General features: G+C 42.1%; 2 protein-coding genes across 2 annotated transcripts in view; both read right to left on the bottom strand.

Moving 5' to 3' along the window:
• The window catches only part of LOC131949704 (proton channel OtopLc-like), a 27,092-nt gene extending 14,604 nt beyond the window's left edge, over positions 1-12,488 (bottom strand). Inside the window, exons 1-2 of the mRNA XM_059311566.1 lie at positions 12,347-12,488; positions 1,097-1,619 (exon numbers count right to left, since the gene is read on the bottom strand). Of these exons, the coding sequence (XP_059167549.1) occupies positions 1,097-1,619; positions 12,347-12,373 (550 nt within the window). The 5' untranslated portion in view covers positions 12,374-12,488. The remainder of the gene's footprint in view (positions 1-1,096; positions 1,620-12,346) is intronic.
• Positions 12,432-19,108, bottom strand: LOC131949707 (uncharacterized). Its single transcript, XM_059311571.1, has 3 exons — positions 18,765-19,108; positions 13,506-14,294; positions 12,432-12,522 (listed from the first exon to the last, which is right to left on the bottom strand). The coding sequence occupies exons 2-3, from the start codon at positions 14,273-14,275 to the stop codon at positions 12,432-12,434; spliced, it is 861 nt and encodes a 286-aa protein (XP_059167554.1). The 5' UTR covers positions 14,276-14,294; positions 18,765-19,108.

Raw genomic sequence — 19,108 nt, 5'->3', positions numbered from 1 at the left:
AAATTTCACTTATCTCAGATTTTAAGAAATATTTAGTTAAGCACAAGAAAATCTAGTACGGCTGGTATATATTTTTAACATTATCCAGTAAAATAAAAATCCACAGTCGAATCCATCACAGTATAAAAATAATAAAATATACCCAATCCTGTCAGAAAAAAAAAGCAGCCATCGGGTTCTGAGCGCGATTTAAAATAACCCAAGCCAGCAGTAAAAAAAATGAGCTAGTGAACAACGCAGCAATCAGCAGTGTCTCCTTAAGTGAACCATCATACGGGGATTATTCTTGTGTTAGGTAACACGGAGTACCACGTGCCAATGCTAGTACCGTTATTGTACCATTATACGACCAATTGGTTTTTTTTTTTCTATAGTTAGTCATTTTCTTTTATTTAAAATGTGTACAAGGGTAAAAAAAAATATTCGAAGACGAATGTTAAAAATTCAGTCCACACCTCTGCTAACACTAGACGTTATGTTAAAATTTGTTAACGGCTGTTGACTTAGGGGGATCAGATATGCACCGAAATCAGTTCCGTGCTTGGCGCAACAGTTGATTTTTTTTAAAATGTTTGCTTTTCACTTTCAGACGCCATGTTGGTGACGTCATGTTATACAACTCACGTGACCTTGTGATTCGATACAGTTGGTTGGTAATACATTCAAGCTCAAATTGGTGGTGGGTTTGTGTGTATGACTCTATGGGCTTGGTGGGGGGGAGGGCATTGTCCCCTGGTTTTAATCATTGTCCACTTACCACCCTCCCCCACCTTGAGTTTCAAGCCCCCCCCCCCCCCCCTCCCGGGAGAAAAATGTCGGAAATAAACACTGATAGGTTGTAAGGGTGTTATTTGACAGCGTGTGTGTGTCTAACAATGTTGATGTGTGTGTCTGACAAAGGATGTATGTGTGTGTGTGACAATGTGTATGTGACAATGTGTGTGAAGTATGTGTGTGATAATGTGTGTGTGTGCCAGTGTGTGTGTGACTGACAGCATGTGTCATACATGACATTCATGTTTATGAAAATAAGAATGTTACTATAGAAATGTTGGCTTAGTTAGACTAACATGAATTAATAAAACAAAAAACTCACTGGATTTTTTCTTCCTCATCATGACAGGCGCCGCCCAATCGCTCTCGGCGTATGACGTAATCGTATCCTCATTGTTGTAGGTGTTGACGCTGTCGCTCCTTGCCGCCGCCTGGATCGGGCTCACCTCTCCCCTGACGCCCCCCAGCAGCGGCGGCGTGCTGGAAAACTCCATCTCCTCTGAATTCTGGCGCCCCGACTCCCCGGAAGGTTTCCTGCCCCGAAAGTTCTTCAGCGCCCGGCTGAAAATATTCCCCTCCAACTTTTGCGAAGGGCTGAATTTCGCCCGGTCGTTTTCCGTCGACGCCGCGTCGGTTTCGGACTCGTTGACAGGATTAGCGGCCCTCAAGTCCGACATCTTGGTCGGCAGGACGATAAATTTCCGCTTGGCGGGCGCAGCGGGCTGTTTGTTCTGGTCGGCGGGCTCCAGTTTTTTATCGCGGGGCAGGGGGGGCCGGGGCCCGGGTTCACTGTTTGACCTTGACACGTCGAAACTTCCGGTGTCCTCGTCTGGATGGACGTCTGCCTGGAAAATGAGAGGAGCTTTGTTGTAGAGGCCAGCAGACATGAACACCACAGACATGAACACCACAGACATGAACACCACAGACATGAACACCACAGAAATGAACACCACAGACATGAACACCACAGACATGAACACCACAGACATGAACACCACAGACATGAACACCACAGACATGAACACCACAGACATGAACACCACAGACATGAACACCACAGACATGAACACCACAGACATGAACACCACAGACATGAACACCACAGACATGAACACCACAGACATGAACACCACAGACATGAACACCACAGACATGAACACCACAGACATGAACACCACAGACATGAACACCACAGACATGAACACCACAGACATGAACACCACAGACATGAACACCACAGACATGAACACCACAGACATGAACACCACAGACATGAACACCAGGGTCAGACGATAGAGGATACAACCAATGTTACAATGGAGGAAAAGATTTACAATACAACCCTGATACATGTACTAAAAATTTTTAATTTAAAATGGAGGAAAAAATTAACAATACAACGCTAACACCTTTACTAAAATTACTCCCAGCATAGAGATACTGTGGGTTTTTTTTTTTTTCTAACGAAGGAAACAAACAACAACCTCGAGCAGGAGGGAATGCTAGTCTCTACTGATAAGGGTCGTCAAATGGAGAGGGGTCGTCAGAGAGGGACGTCAAATTGAGAGTGGTCGGTAATACTGCCCACCCCCTACATGGAAGGACTAAATTAACGGTATTGAGAAAAATGTATGCTTGGCATTTCGTAACATCGAGTTGTTTTTTATAGTTAGGAATTTTAAATTAATCTAGATTGTGCTTTACAAGGTGGTTGACAGGAGTAAAACAGTGTTTTCTGGAAAAAAAATTAATTTCCGACATTGTGTCTTGTTTAAAAGTTAATTCCCTGAACATATGCTGCTGTGTAGTTGTTTAGAAATAAATCGAGAATAATAATACGAATAGTTTTTTATAAAAATGTTCCAAACAAATATTTGTAATTCGTTGATTTTTCAGTGTGGGGATTCTTGATTTTTATAGATCTATTTTGAGCACTCTACCTTAGCATTAAATAGCATGTATGTCTTTTATCATACAAACACTGTAAGCTACTAGCCAGCATACAATCAGGTCTTACTTGAACGATACTCTTGTATTTATTTAGCACCCTACTTGGTTTGTCTATAAATTACGCTACATAATCTACCACACACCAAATTCAATAAATCCCACTAATTACATAGGCTATTGGTATTTATTAGGGCCTACTATTATACTACTATACTAGTAGATCTAGTACACATCAATTTTAAAGTATAATAATACAGATTTGTAGCCGGTTGTTTTTCAAGCTGAATAGACCAATTAAATTTTTACACTTACCATATTATTCAAGACCTTTACACGGCATTACAAGAACAGGCTCGGCAACAGAACCACCTACACTATTCCCCACCACTGAATGGGTTTAATCACCATACGACTATGTTAAACTTGTAAAGTCTATCTAACCTTTGGTGAATATATTTCTTCTACGTCACAGCCAGCGCTAGGTTAGTGACCTCTAACCTCTGTTGGTGTGCCGAAAGTTAACTGAAGCATTAAAAATACGTTTAGCCCGGTTTTATTTTTATTTTATTTTTTAATTTTTTGTAACATTCGTTATTTAGGAACTAGGAAGATCTACACATTAGTAAAATTTCCCTCTTTATATATATATATATATATATATATGTTACGGTCAAAGCCCGAAGTGCGGCCAAACCCCGGATTGGCCGGCCAATGCGCGGATTGGCCGGCTCTCTTGGCCAAAGCCCGAAGAACTTAGAACTAAGATCGTATTTCGTACATTGGCCGGCCAATGCGCGCACTGGCCGGGACGTACTGGCCAAAGTCCGAAGTACTTAAACTTGACAGCGTATTTTGTACATTGGCCGGCCAATGCGCGCATTGGCCGGGATGTCCTGGCCAATGTTGTATCTAGACTAAGTTGTGATCGCGTTTTAATTATTCTGGGTGCGGTTTCATTGTGAGTAACGTATTGTTTAGCTCTTGTTTGTATAGCATTATATATGCAAGGCGACATGGATCAAAAGGGCCGCCAGACCATGAGACAGACATAGCAAATGGCTGTCAAAAGAAAAAAAATGTAAATCCATGTTAGTTTCAATATATGGGCTACAACTGTATGTGACAGCCTCCTCCATGATGACGAGGTGAGACAATCATCAAAGAACAAAAGACAGTCGGCGTCACCGACCACGTGCAACAAGACGGAACGTTCAAAAGACTTTTCCGCGTTCCTAGATGTTCAAAACATGATGATGACATGGATGCAAACAAATGAATCAGCTCATTGGGCTGAGAGTCTCAAATTCATTCAATTTATGAAAAATCGTTCTTTTCATCAAGGAATCCAACAATCACCATACGAAGCCTTGTTTGGATGCAAAGCAAAAGTGGGACTTAGCACTTCAAATCTACCAAGAGAGGCTCTCAATAAAATAGCTACTGAGGAAGATCTTGAGAACACTGAACAAGAAATGGAGGTTGCCATAAATGCAACTACATCCTCAGCTCACACATCTACTGCCGTGGCGGAACGTCCAGACCAGTTGCGTGATAATAATGTGGCCAACAGATTCTGTATAGTTTGTGAAAAACATTGTAGTGCAGCTCATTCTTGTGGATCCTGTGGCAAAGATGTCCATGCTATTTGTGGAGTACCCAATGAAGCAGACAAAGGGTACGGAGGGAACATTACCTGCAGATTGTGTCACAACAAACAAGACATCATGGAACACAGGTCAGCAGCTCATACTGGCTTGCAAAATCAAGGTGCTAAGATGCTTAAAACATCAAATACAAAATTTAAAGATGGTGAAGTGGGTGACAATGTACGCATCCGTGTTCCAGATGTTGACAGAGGTCGCGGTGATCCCCGAAGCGTGATTGCAGTTGTCATGAGCGTCGAGGGCGGTTTCTACAAATTAGGAACCGAACATGGTGTTCTAAAACAACTGTATGCTAGAAGTGAATTTTCAATTCTTCACGAAAAACTGCTCTTATTGTCGTCAGTTGGCACTGAGGAAAAATCACTACGAACCATCGCATCTTCATCGCATCTTCACAATCATTGACTGGGGGCCAAGGCTACACTCGCTGCAATTGCACAACCAAGTGTACAACAAATCGCTGCAAGTGTAAAAATAACAAGCTGCTATGTAATTCTAAATGCCATAAAAGTTCAACTTGTTGTAAAAAATGATAATATTGATTGATTGAGACTATAGTACAATAAAAAATTTGAATGTTTATGTCATTTACTTTAATTAATAATCAATAAAGACTTAATTGCATGATCCTACCGGCATAAAAAAAACCAAAATCTGCTCATGATCTTCTAATTAAGACTTTGGCCGGTCCACCATGGCCAGTCCGCGGACTGGCCGTGACTGGCCGGCCAAAGGCCGAAATCAAGAGCTATTTCAGACTTTGGCCGGTCCACAATGGCCAGTCTGCGGATTGGCCGGCCAAAGGCCGAAATGAAGCAAAGTTTCGGACTTTGGCCGACCTATGGGAGGCGATATTGGCCAATGCGCGGATTGGCCGGCCAATCCTAGCATTGGCCGACTTCGGGCTTTGACCGTAACATATATATATATATATATATATATATATATATATATATATATATATATATATATATATATATATATATATATTGTAGATTAGATTTAGAATCGGATTACCTGCGATCTACCAATTAAAATATCAACTTTGGTATTTGTCAGGTTCGGTAACTCTATTGTAAAAATAAACAATTTGTTCAAGAAGTGGACGGAGTTTTCCTGCTTGGAGAGACAACAAGCTGGAAACTATTTATGTGTGTGTCAAGTAAGACGGGTCGGGGGTCACAGAATAAACTGGTCCGTAAGACAGACTTGAAACACTGGCTCAAGTTTAACTCGAGGATTACAGGTTTTGTTGGGGGGGGGGGGGGGGTGTAGTGTACATTCTTTACAAAACTGCCAGCTGTTGTAGAAGTGGGTCAACTGCCACTGTCAACCCCCCCCCCTCCAAATAAAACTGTTGGGAAAATATGGGGTTCGGGAAGTATCCACGGGTTCATAAAGTATCGACGGGTTGGTAAAGTATCAACGGGTTGGTAAAGTATCGACGGGTTGGTAAAGTATCGACGGGTTGGTAAAGTATCGACGGGTTGGTAAAGTATCGACGGGTTGGTAAAGTATCGACGGGTTGGTAAAGTATCGACGGGTTGGTAAAGTATCGACGGGTTGGTAAAATATCGACGGGTTGGTAAAGTATCGACGGGTTGGTAAAGTATCGACGGGTTGGTAAAGTATCGACGGGTTGGTAGAGTATCGACTGGTTGGTAAAGTATCGACGGGTTGGTAAAGTATCGACGGGTTGGTAAAGTATCGACGGGTTGGTAAAGTATCGACGGGTTGGTAAAGTATCGACGGGTTGGTAAAGTATCGACGGGTTGGTAAAATATCGACGGGTTGGTAAAGTATCGACGGGTTGGTAAAGTATCGACGGGTTGGTAAAGTATCGACGGGTTGGTAAAGTATCGACGGGTTGGTAAAGTATCGACGGGTTGGTAAAGTATCAACGGGTTGGTAAAGTATCGACGGGTTGGTAAAGTATCGACGGGTTGGTAAAGTATCGACGGGTTGGTAGAGTATCGACTGGTTGGTAAAGTATCAAGGGGTTGGTAAAGTATCGACTGGTTGGTAAAGTATCGACGGGTTGGTAAAGTATCGACAGGTTGGTAAAGTATCGACGGGTTGGTAAAGTATCGACGGGTTGGTAAAGTATCGACGGGTTGGTAGAGTATCGACTGGTTGGTAAAGTATCAACGGGTTGGTAAAGTATCGACGGGTTGGTAAAGTATCAACGGGTTGGTAAAGTATCGACGGGTTGGTAAAGTATCGACGGGTTGGTAAAGTATCGACGGGTTGGTAGAGTATCGACTGGTTGGTAAAGTATCAAGGGGTTGGTAAAGTATCGACTGGTTGGTAAAGTATCGACGGGTTGGTAAAGTATCGACGGGTTGGTAAAGTATCGACGGGTTGGTAAAGTATCGACGGGTTGGTAAAGTATCGACGGGTTGGTAGAGTATCGACTGGTTGGTAAAGTATCGACGGGTTGGTAAAGTATCGACGGGTTGGTAAAGTATCGACGGGTTGGTAAAGTATCAAGGGGTTGGTAGAGTATCAACTGGTTGGTAAAGTATCAAGGGGTTGGTAAAGTATCAAGGGGTTGGTAAAGTATCAAGGGGTTGGTAAAGTATCAACTGGTTGGTAAAGTATCAAGGGGTTGGTAAAGTATCAAGGGGTTGGTAAAGTATCAACTGGTTGGTAAAGTATCAAGGGGTTGGTAAAGTATCAACTGGTTGGTGAAGTATCAAGGGGTTGGTAAAGTATCAAGGGGTTGGTAAAGTATCAAGGGGTTGGTAAAGTATCAAGGGGTTGGTAAAGTATCAACTGGTTGGTAAAGTATCAAGGGGTTGGTAGAGTATCAACTGGTTGGTAAAGTATCAAGGGGTTGGTAAAGTATCAAGGGGTTGGTAAAGTATCAAGGGGTTGGTAAAGTATCAAGGGGTTGGTAAAGTATCAAGGGGTTGGTAAAGTATCAACTGGTTGGTAAAGTATCAAGGGGTTGGTAAAGTATCAACTGGTTGGTGAAGTATCAAGGGGTTGGTAAAGTATCAAGGGGTTGGTAAAGTATCAACTGGTTGGTAAAGTATCAAGGGGTTGGTAAAGTATCAAGGGGTTGGTAAAGTATCAAGGGGTTGGTAAAGTATCAACTGGTTGGTAAAGTATCAAGGGGTTGGTAAAGTATCAAGGGGTTGGTAAAGTATCAAGGGGTTGGTAAAGTATCAAGGGGTTGGTAAAGTATCAAGGGGTTGGTAAAGTATCAACTGGTTGGTAAAGTATCAAGGGGTTGGTAAAGTATCAAGGGGTTGGTAAAGTATCAAGGGGTTGGTAAAGTATCAAGGGGTTGGTAAAGTATCAAGGGGTTGGTAAAGTATCAACTGGTTGGTAAAGTATCAAGGGGTTGGTAGAGTATCAACTGGTTGGTAAAGTATCAAGGGGTTGGTAAAGTATCAAGGGGTTTGGTAAAGTATCAAGGGGTTGGTAAAGTATCAACTGGTTGGTAAAGTATCGATGGGTTGGTAAAGTATCAACTGGTTGGTAAAGTATCAAGGGGTTGGTAAAGTATCGACTGGTTGGTAAAGTATCAAGGGGTTGGTAAAGTATCTACAGGTTGGTAAAGTATCGATGGGTTGGTAAAGTATCGACGGGTCGGTAAAGTATCGACGGGTTGGTAAAGTATCGACGGGTTGGTAAAGTATCGATGGGTTGGTAAAGTATCGATGGGTTGGTAAAGTATCGATGGGTTGGTAAAGTATCGATGGGTTGGTAAAGTATCGATGGGTTGGTAAAGTATCGATGGGTTGGTAAAGTATCGATGGGTTGGTAAAGTATCGATGGGTTGGTAAAGTATCGATGGGTTGGTAAAGTATCGATGGGTTGGTAAAGTATCGATGGGTTGGTAAAGTATCGACGGGTTGGTAAAGTATCAAGGGGTTGGTAAAGTATCAAGGGGTTGGTAAAGTATCAACGGGTTGGTAAAGTATCAAGGGGTTGGTAAAGTATCAAGGGGTTGGTAAAGTATCAAGGGGTTGGTAAAGTATCAAGGGGTTGGTAAAGTATCAAGGGGTTGGTAAAGTATCAAGGGGTTGGTAAAGTATCAAGGGGTTGGTAAAGTATCAAGGGGTTGGTAAAGTATCAAGGGGTTGGTAAAGTATCAACTTGTTGGTAAAGTATCAAGGGGTTGGTAAAGTATCAAGGGGTTGGTAAAGTATCAAGGGGTTGGTAGAGTATCAAGGGGTTGGTAAAGTATCAAGGGGTTGGTAAAGTATCAAGGGGTTGGTAAAGTATCAAGGGGTTGGTAAAGTATCAAGGGGTTGGTAAAGTATCAACTGGTTGGTAAAGTATCAACTGGTTGGTAAAGTATCAACTGGTTGGTAAAGTATCAACTGGTTGGTAAAGTATCAACTGGTTGGTAAAGTATCAAGGGGTTGGTAGAGTATCAACTGGTTGGTAAAGTATCAACTGGTTGGTAAAGTATCAACTGGTTGGTAAAGTATCAACTGGTTGGTAAAGTATCAAGGGGTTGGTAGAGTATCAACTGGTTGGTAAAGTATCAACTGGTTGGTAAAGTATCAAGGGGTTGGTAAAGTATCAACTGGTTGGTAAAGTATCAAGGGGTTGGTAAAGTATCAAGGGGTTGGTAAAGTATCAACTGGTTGGTAAAGTATCAAGGGGTTGGTAAAGTATCAACTGGTTGGTAAATTATCAAGGGGTTGGTAAAGTATCAAGGGGTTGGTAAAGTATCAACTGGTTGGTAAAGTATCAAGGGGTTGGTAGAGTATCAACTGGTTGGTAAAGTATCAAGGGGTTGGTAAAGTATCAACTGGTTGGTAAAGTATCAAGGGGTTGGTAAAGTATCAACTGGTTGGTAAAGTATCAAGGGTTTGGTAGAGTATCAACTGGTTGGTAAAGTATCAAGGGGTTGGTAAAGTATCAAGGGGTTGGTAAAGTATCAAGGGGTTGGTAAAGTATCAAGGGGTTGGTAAAGTATCAAGGGGTTGGTAAAGTATCAAGGGGTTGGTAAAGTATCAAGGGGTTGGTAAAGTATCAAGGGGTTGGTAAAGTATCAAGGGGTTGGTAAAGTATCAAGGGGTTGGTAAAGTATCAACTGGTTGGTGAAGTATCAACTGGTTGGTGAAGTATCAACTGGTTGGTGAAGTATCAACTGGTTGGTAAAGTATCGACTGGTTGGTAAAGTATCGACTGGTTGGTAAAGTATCGACTGGTTGGTAAAGTATCAACTGGTTGGTAAAGTATCGACTGGTTGGTAAAGTATCGACTGGTTGTTAAAGTATCGACGGCTTGGTAAAGTATCAACTGGTTGTTAAAGTATCGACGGGTTGGTAAAGTATCAACTGGTTGGTAAAGTATCGATGGGTTGGTAAAGTATCGACGGGTTGGTAAAGTATCGACTGGTTGGTAAAGTATCGACTGGTTGGTAAAGTATCGACTGGTTGGTAAAGTATCGACTGGTTGGTAAAGTATCGACTGGTTGGTGAAGTATCAACTGGTTGGTAAAGTATCGACTGGTTGGTAAAGTATCGACTGGTTGGTAAAGTATCGACTGGTTGGTAAAGTATCAACTGGTTGGTAAAGTATCGACTGGTTGGTAAAGTATCGACTGGTTGGTAAAGTATCGACTGGTTGGTAAAGTATCGACTGGTTGGTAAAGTATCGACTGGTTGGTAAAGTATCGACTGGTTGGTAAAGTATCGATGGGTTGGTAAAGTATCAACTGGTTGTTAAAGTATCGACGGGTTGGTAAAGTATCGACTGGTTGGTAAAGTATCGACTGGTTGGTAAAGGAACAGCTCGGGTCAGTCTTGGGGCTGATCAGAGTTTCTTCCAGGCATCTCTTCGGGGGGGGGGGGACACGGAGCCCCTCCCCCCCCCCCCCTCCCCGGAAGAAAGTCTGAAAGAAACACTGGGGCTGAAGGTCTGTGAACAATGTGCTAATATTTCTGACCGATCAGCGTGTTTAGTTGGTCGTCATGGAGATTTTGTATTTTCTAAATTGAGTTATTTTAAAAATTGGTCATTGTATAAAGTTGATCCATTTGTCAAATTGTTCAATTTTTCCGATTAATCCATTTATTTAATTGACCCTTTCTTCCAATAGGTCCATTTGTCCAGTTTTTTAACTAACAGTTTATCCCTATTCGTCCATTACTCCTAACAAAAATATTGTGCTCTTCGAGCTAATAAGAAATCTATATTAAAATATGAAGCCTACTGGTAAAGTAATTATTAAGAACAAATAACCTAGGAAACGTTACCTAAAATAGAAATATAAAGTATAAAAGTCGGATCACCAAACCGAAACAAAACAACTCACCTTGTAAACACGAGTCTCGTGTGATACAGAGCTCATGTCGTAGACAAACCATGTGTGTCACAGGTTTAAAAAAAAAACAGTCATGTTCGTCTGCTAGATTTATGACTTAACAAACCTTGGGTACGTACAGGTAGCTTTAACGCAAAGGCGACCCAATATTTGCCTACCGACTGCAAGGGCCCAGTAGTTTGATGATAGGACACAATAAAAGACAGGATGCGAACTTGTTAACCAGTAGTTATTTGAGACCGACCAACCTCATAAACCCACTCATAACACCCCACCCCTCTACATATGACCGCCATAAAACCTTGAATTTTTATAAATACATAAATATTTACATAATTTTATCAGCTGTAATATTTGAGTAGCCCAGCCCTGATGTAAGGTTATAGTTAAATCTTTAAAAAAAACAGTGAAGTTACGTTTAACACTTTAGCGACCCTACATTTTTGTGACTGAATAAAGGGTAATTAATTACCTTGCTGTTCTGCTTAAAAAGGCAACATCATCATCAGTGTTTCTCCCAGACTTTTTTTCTCGGGGGGGGGGCTTGAAATTTTTGGGGAGGGGCGGACTAAAATTTCCGAGAGGGGAGTGGGCGGCGGACACTGTTGAAAGTATATATTTTCTATATAAATTCCATTTCGTTCGGGAGGCGGTAGACTTTTTCGGGGGGGGGGGGGGGAGGCGAAATGATGCCTGGGAGAAACTCTGATCATCGTCCCTCCTATTAAAAGAGTAAATGATAGCGTGAATCCGGGAGTTTTCTCTTGTCTTTGGTGTTGTTTTCACGATTTCATCCCCCCCCCCAGTCATTAAAAACAAACAGTTTGGAAGAAGGATCAGGACATGGAAATGACTTGGCTTGTTCTTTGACTTACTCTTGTCAAGCCTTGAAATGACTTGGTTTATGCTGGCAAGGACTTTACCGCCGTTTTGACCAGGAAATGACTTGGTTTGGCCTAGAAATTACTTACCGCTGTTTTGAAATTACTGTACCTAGAAATGACTTAACGCTGATTTAAAATGACTTGCTTTGACTTAGAAATGACTTACCGCTGGCTTGACCTGAAAATGACTTGATTTGACCTGGAAATGACTTGGTCTAATATTTGACTTACCGCTGGCTTGACCTGGAAATGACTTGATTTGACCTGGAAATGACTTGGTCTAATATTTGACTTACCGCTGGCTTGACCTGAAAATGACTTGATATGACCTGGAAATGACTTGGTCTAATATTTGACTTACCGCTGGCTTGACCTGGAAATGACTTGGTCTAATATTTGACTTACCGATGGTTTGACCTGGAAATGACTTGATATGACCTGGAAATGACTTGGTCTAATATTTGACTTACCGCTGGCTTGACCTGGAAATGGACTTGGTCTAACATTTGACTTACCGCTGGCTTGACCTGGAAATGACTTGGTCTAATATTTGACTTACCGCTGGCTTGACCTGGAAATGACTTGGTCTAACATTTGACTTACCGCTGGCTTGACCTGGAAATGACTTGGTCTAACATTTGACTTACCGCTGGCTTGACCTGGAAATGACTTGGTCTAACATTTGACTTACCGCTGGCTTGACCTGGAAATGACTTGGTCTAATATTTGACTTACCGCTGGCTTGACCTGGAAATGACTTGGTCTAACATTTGACTTACCGCTGGCTTGACCTGGAAGTGGACCATGTTGCTGAAACTAATGGACTTTTTGCTCCCCGCCCCCGGGCTGCCTGGCGGGCGTCGGTCAAGGCTGAATGACGTCAGCGATGAGGGGTCGATGATTTTTTTCTTTAGGTTGGATCTCTTGCTTTAGGTTGGATCTCTTGGCGTCATTTCTAGGGGGACGGGTGGAATAGAGAGAATATATTGAGTTGAAATTACAAGAAGGCCTGGGGGGGGGGGGGGGGAGAGAGAGACAAGATAATTGGTTGAATTACTTAACACGTTGGACAGATCCATATTGGACCCTCAGCGTGAGACTTAGATTTGTATTTGATGAATTAAGAATTGGCTTTTATTTAAACTTTTCATTGGGTTACTGGGTACTTCGATACCCTCTCGGACATGGTGGTCAATGAGGTAGATGAAGTAGGGTTCATCCGTTTATGTGAGTCAGGTACCCATTAAAGCTGGATGGACTCATGAACACCCTATGGACTCGAGCCGGGGATCCGAAAACTCGACACAGCTGTCGTGTGCTCTATCGCTGGACCACGCCGTGTAAGCTTTGATAAAGGGCTTTAATAATGGGCTTTAATAATGGGCTTTAATAATGGGCTTTAATAATGGGCTTTAACAATGGGCTTTAACAATGGGCTTTAATAATGGGCTTTTTAAAATGATTTTTGTTATATCATCGTGTGCTTTAGTTATGGGTTTTTTACTTTGGATTTTTAAAAACCATTTATGTGTGAGTATTCCATAGACTTATGGAACGGCGTGGGATAGCAGTAGAGCACTAGGTTGCTAACCCGAAAGTCTCGAGTTCGAATCCGGGTCCAAGTCAGTAGAAGGTCCCTGAGTCCACCCAGCTCTGATGGGTACCCAACTCATAGTTAGGGAAAGTAAAGGCGGCTGGGCATAGTGCTGACCACAGCTTCCCTTCATATGCCGATGTAAAGAAACATATGGACTCTACTTCATCTACCCAATGGATCGCTAGGTCTAAAGAGGGTTTTTTACTTTACGCCACATAGTACGTGGGTGCTTAAATAATTGGTTTTTTTTATGATTTTGCTAGAACATAGTGTGCTTTAGCAACGAGCTTTTTATTTTGAATTTTATTAACCCTTAAGGTGTTGGTAGGTCCTAGACTTACTTGTTGTTAAGCTTTGATATATCGTTAGTTGAGGGCGGGAGGGAGGCTGTGTTCCCAGACTGAAGAAACTTCTGCTCGGCGTCTGGATGTAAGTCTTTGCTGGAATTTGTCTTGGCGATGTCGGCCAGCTCGGGGGTCGACTCCGACTTGAAGTTCAGGGTCACGAGTTCTGGCACCATCACCACGGCCAGGTTGTTGCAGCTGCTGCTGTTGTTGGCGGCGAGTTTGGTCAGCGATGGCGTCGCGGCGTCCCCCAGGGTGGGGGCCGTGAGGTGGGGGTTGACGGGTGGGGAGATGGCGGTGAACGTCAGCTCTTGTTTATCCGAAGGTGTGGCTAGAAAATTCTGGTTGATGAAGGCCTCTGGGATACATTTCTCCTCGGGGTGGGTGGGTTTGGTGGCTGGGTGGAAATCCGAAAAGTCGAGAATTTGAGGCGGTGGGGGGTTGGGGTGGAGGGGGTCCCCCCAGAAGTCATGCTCCCCGCTGGTGTGACTGGCTTCGCTGATACGGGACAAAGATCGCGTTCGGCCGTCTCTGTAATAGTCGAAATCCCCGTAGTAAAGGCTGGCGCTGTGCGACGTTTTCGTGACGTCATTTCTCTCGTGACGTGCGGAGGAGCGCGTGAGGTCATCGGAGTTCAGACACGTCTCCTCGTCTAATAGAGAGTCCAGGTTTTTGAAAAACTCCAACTTCCGGTTGTTTTTGGCGAAATCAGCTTTGGGCGACAGAGATTTCTTCTCTACCAGGCTGGGCTGCAGAATGTAAGCCATCTTTGTGTCTTTGGGTTGTCTGAAAGTAATTTTTTACGTTTTAATCTGCTTTTTGTTTCAGGCATCTCTTTATATTCCTATGATCCCCTTCACCCCCCCCCCCCCCCCCCCCCGGAATAAAAAGTCTGAAAGAAACATAGGTTTTATTTTATCGGTATGATTTTGCTTATCCATGATCATGATAATTAAGATTGTATCAATATTTATCAAAGATCAATAATTTCATTGGCTGATTATTTTTAAATTACATTGGTAGTAGCATAATAATTGACAGATCAACGCTTTTTTTTTAAATTACAGGTAAAAATAATCATTTTCATTATCATAGTTATATTTCCCCCTTACTTATTGATCGATATGTATGGATGTGTGTGTAGGGGGGGGGGGGTATTTTAGTAAATATAAATTGTAAAAATATAACAGTAAATCGTCGGTTTTCTTTGGATTTTATCAAACTTATGTTTAAGTCACGCCTTGCCAATCGGAGGCTACTTAATGATGATGTTATTTAATTAAGTTCGTAATTTAGTTCAGCGATGCTAGGGGAAAGCATCCAAATATTTAAACTCTCGACACCCCGGTCCAAACTGTGAGGTCGGCAAAATTTACACCTGTTAAGTTAGCTATTTACCAATCGAGTTCTGGGTAGCTGTTTACAATTTTTTAAACTGGTCTACTATCTACTTATGGGACGGCGTGGCCTAGCAGTAGAGCACTAGACTGCTTACCTGAAAGTCTTGAGTTTGAATCCTGGTTCAAGTTTGTACAACGTCCCTGAGCACACCCAACTCGGATGGGTACCTGACTCATGTTAAGGAAAGTTAAGGCGGCTGCGCGTAATGCTGACCCCTCTATCCCTTCAGATGCCGAGGTCAAGAAATATGTAAACTCTACTTCATCTGCCCAATGGATCGCTAGGTCCAAGGAGAAATCTATTATTTTTTTTTACTATCTACTTACCTAATGTTCTGCCCAGATATCTGGGTTTTTTTTATTATCTACGGTCTACATAGATTGTTTTACACATATCCTCAAATAAATAAACACACAGAAATAAAGGTACACATAATATTAAATCAAAACTTGAATAGCTAAGAATACGATTCACTAATAAACAGCTGGAGTTATAGAGGCTACTCACCTAATGTAGCCGGCCTCCGCTTTAGCTCTCGGAGCTCAACTTAAGCTCTCGGTGGTCAACTTAAGCTCTCGGTGGTCAACTTAAGCTCTCACTGGTCAACTTAAGCTCTGGCTGGTCAACTTAAGCTCTGGCTGGTCAACTTAAGCTCTGGCTGGTCAACTTAAGCTGTCATAGGTCAGTCAACGTGTGGGCTACTCCCCACCCCACGTCATACCAAACTGTCTAAACGCCAAAATCAGGTAACGCCGGAGTAGACACCGACCCACTTTCAAGCCAAAGTTTACCTGGGGATAGAGTTACCCCACGTGACACACTGTTACACCCTTTCTTCCTTACACCCACACACCCACACACCCACACACATACACACGATTGAAGTATGGTTGTACTCAGTGTGTCCGTTAAACCCCCCATAGTTCCGGATCGACTCAACAGATTGAAGACCCCCCCCCCCCCCGGTCAGTTGTTCACACAGTAGACCCTTAGCCGTCTGCTGTAATCATGGAGGGGGGTTGGTGTCAGTGTAAAAATAGTCGTGTGGACATGTTTAGACGGCATGTCAAGGTCAAGTCGTACCCTGGAGACATTGTCACAGGGGCATAACTGTGTTCACGGTTGTTGCCCGACTAGATTGGGGGAGGGGGGTAACGCCACAACACACCCTCCCCCTTTATTTTTAATCTTTAAGCTCATATATGAATATAGTAGCACAAAAAATAGGCTACAAGTCAATTTGTCACTAGAAATTATATAGCCAGATGAAGGCGTACTCGTCGCTGAAAGTACTCGATACTCGGTTCTGGAACAGTCACGCGTATCGATACTACTTTTTAGACGATTTAAAAACACGTGGTTTAAGGTTAGGTACCGTATAACGGAAAAGATGACCCCGTCCTTAATTTCTCGTCATTTTTTTTTTTTATGGCACTTCCATTTTGAACCAATGGCACGTGACAAATAATCGGATCTACCTAAAAGATTTGGGTTATCGGTCTATTTCTAATCAGTGGTTTTCTTTTCAGACTTTTCTCCGGGGTGGGGTGGGGGGGGGGGGGGAGGGGGGAACCTGGCACTTTCAGAGGGGGGTGTCACGGGTAAAAGTATGTTTTCTATACAAAGAGTATTTTTAAAATTTCGTTCTGATGGGTCCCCCCCCCCCCCCCCCCAAGAGCTGCCTGAAAGAAACACTGCTTCTAATGTTGGTGTGTGTAAGAAATCGCAAGTCAAACGTGTATCTAACACCCATTAAAGTCTTGTGTACATATTAGATCCACATACTACGTAGGGGAGGGGGGGGGGAGAGACGATACGGATATTTATCATTTAATTGTATTTTGTTATGTGAAGGGATGGTGTACAGAGCTATGATAAAGTTACCTTTGATACCTCGGGTGTACAGAGCTATGGTAAAGTTACCTTTGATACCTCGGGTGTACAGAGCTATGGTAAAGTTACCTTTGATACCTCGGGTGTACAGAGCTATGGTAAAGTTACCTTTGATACCTCGGGTGTACAGAGCTATGGTAAAGTTACCTTTGATACCTCGGGTGTACAGAGCTATGATAAAGTTACCTTTGATACCTCGGGTGTACAGAGCTATGGTAAAGTTACCTTTGATACCTCGGGTGTACAGAGATAAGTTACCTTTGATACATCGGGTGTACAGAGCTATAGTAAAGTTACCTTTGATACCTCGGGTGTACAGAGCTATAGTAAAGTTACCTTTGATACATCGGGTGTACAGAGCTATGGTAAAGTTACCTTTGATACCTCGGGTGTACAGAGCTATGGTAAAGTTACCTTTGATACCTCGGGTGTACAGAGCTATGGTAAAGTTACCTTTGATACCTCGGGTAAACAGAGCTATGATAAAGTTACCTTTGTTACCTCGGGTGTACAGAGCTATGGTAAAGTTACCTTTGATACCTCGGGTGTACAGAGCTATGGTAAAGTTACCTTTGATACCTCGGGTGCACAGAGCTATGGTAAAGTTACCTTTGATACCTCGGGTGTACAGAGCTAAAGTTACCTTTGATACCTCGGGTGTACAGAGCTATGATAAAGTTACCTTTGATACCTCGGGTGCCCAGAGCTATGGTAAAGTTACCTTTGATACCTCGGGTGTACAGAGCTATGATAAAGTTACCTTTGATACCTCGGGTGTACAGAGCTGTGGTAAAGTTACCTTTGATACCTCGGGTGTACAGAGCTATGATAAAGTTACCTTTGATACCTCGGGTGTACAGAGCTATGGTAAAGTTACCTTTGATACCTAGGGTGTACAGAGCTAAAGTTACCTTTGATACCTCGGGTGTACAGAGCTAAAGTTACCTTTGATACCTCGGGTGTACAGAGCTATGGTAAAGTTACCTTTGATACCTCGGGTGTACAGAGCTATGGTAAAGTTACCTTTGATACCTCGGGTGTACAGAGCTATGATAAAGTTACCTTTGATACCTCGGGTGTACAGAGCTATGGTAAAGTTACCTTTGATACCTCGGGTGTACAGAGCTATGATAAAGTTACCTTTGATACCTCGGGTTTTTGCGTGCTTTCTTTAGAAAAGTTGGGTGGACATATTGCCAAAAATATATCACATGTTACTTTTTTAACACGGCGTAAGGATTACAAAGACGGCTGGACATAGTGCTGACCACACTATCTCTTCATATGCCGAGGTAACAGAAACATGTGAACTCTACTTCACTTGCCCCATAGACCGTCAGGTTTGAAAGGAAACTTTACTTGAAGGATTACAACGGTTACACATACAAAGAAAGAATGATAATTTGTTTACCGGATTTCTTATACCGGTGTCCGGTAATGCCACAATAATAGAATCTTCTTAAAATAAGGGTGTTCCCGGTAGTTAACTAAATACAGATATGATTTTCTAATGTCAAATTCTAACCTTAATTTTTCATAACAAGATACACTTTGCACTCTCTAAAACAGATTATGTTCATAAGACTCCAATATTGCCATTTTTTAAATCACAGATACCATAAGATACCAAATACTTTCGTGGTTTGGGTAGATGAAGGATGTGGAAGGGAGGGGGTTGTTGGTCAAAAGGACTCATTTATTGTTATATAACATGTGAACAGGTAAAGGTATAGCCATGAGCTATCTATAAAATATTCTCGTCTGTCAAAAAACTTTTTTAAAAATAACGGTACGTGTGTTGCTAATCATTAGCAAGACTCGTCTGCCTGTACACCTATTGATTTCATTTTTGGACTAGCGTTAAGTGTTTTAATATTAATTACTACATAACCTCTCATCCACATCAATTCGTTTTTAAAGATTTATTTTAAAAGATGTTAAGAATAAGAGATTAAAGTTCACCTTCATTGAAAGAACTCCATGACTTCTTCAGAAAAAAATAGCACACACCAAAATCATTGACTAGTTTCTCTTACTGAATACTGAAGTGTGAGAATGTAAGATTATAAACTACACCACATTTCTCAGAATATTTATCCAAAAACAATATACATAATTATAGATCTATGCTATTTTCCATCAACTTTCACATCCAGTATTGGACAGATCTAATAGAAATTCATCCATTGTGTTTCATCAAATTTTTTTTTAAAAATCCAATTTGTTTTTCTAATCAGGTTTAGATCATCCGAGTTAAATCCACATTGACCTTTGAGAAGAACAGAGCTATGACGTTTTGTAACAAA

The sequence above is a fragment of the Physella acuta genome, unplaced genomic scaffold (genome assembly GCF_028476545.2).
Source record: "Physella acuta isolate Inbredline_101_S28 unplaced genomic scaffold, ASM2847654v3 ptg000710l, whole genome shotgun sequence".
NCBI classification, from domain to species: Eukaryota; Metazoa; Mollusca; class Gastropoda; family Physidae; genus Physella; species Physella acuta.
Note: the sequence above shows the minus strand (reverse complement) of the source record. Positions and strands in the feature narration are given on the sequence as shown.

What these genes read in the sequence shown, in the direction of transcription:
- LOC131949707 (XM_059311571.1), bottom strand. Translation starts at nt 14,275, where the DNA reads ATGGCTTACATTCTGCAGCCCAGCCTGGTAGAGAAGAAATCTCTGTCG. An exon ending in ATATCAAAGCTTAACAACAA is followed by an intron (nt 12,523 to 13,505) that starts GTAAGTCTAGGA and finishes CCGTCCCCCTAG; the next exon opens with AAATGACGCCAAGAGATCCA.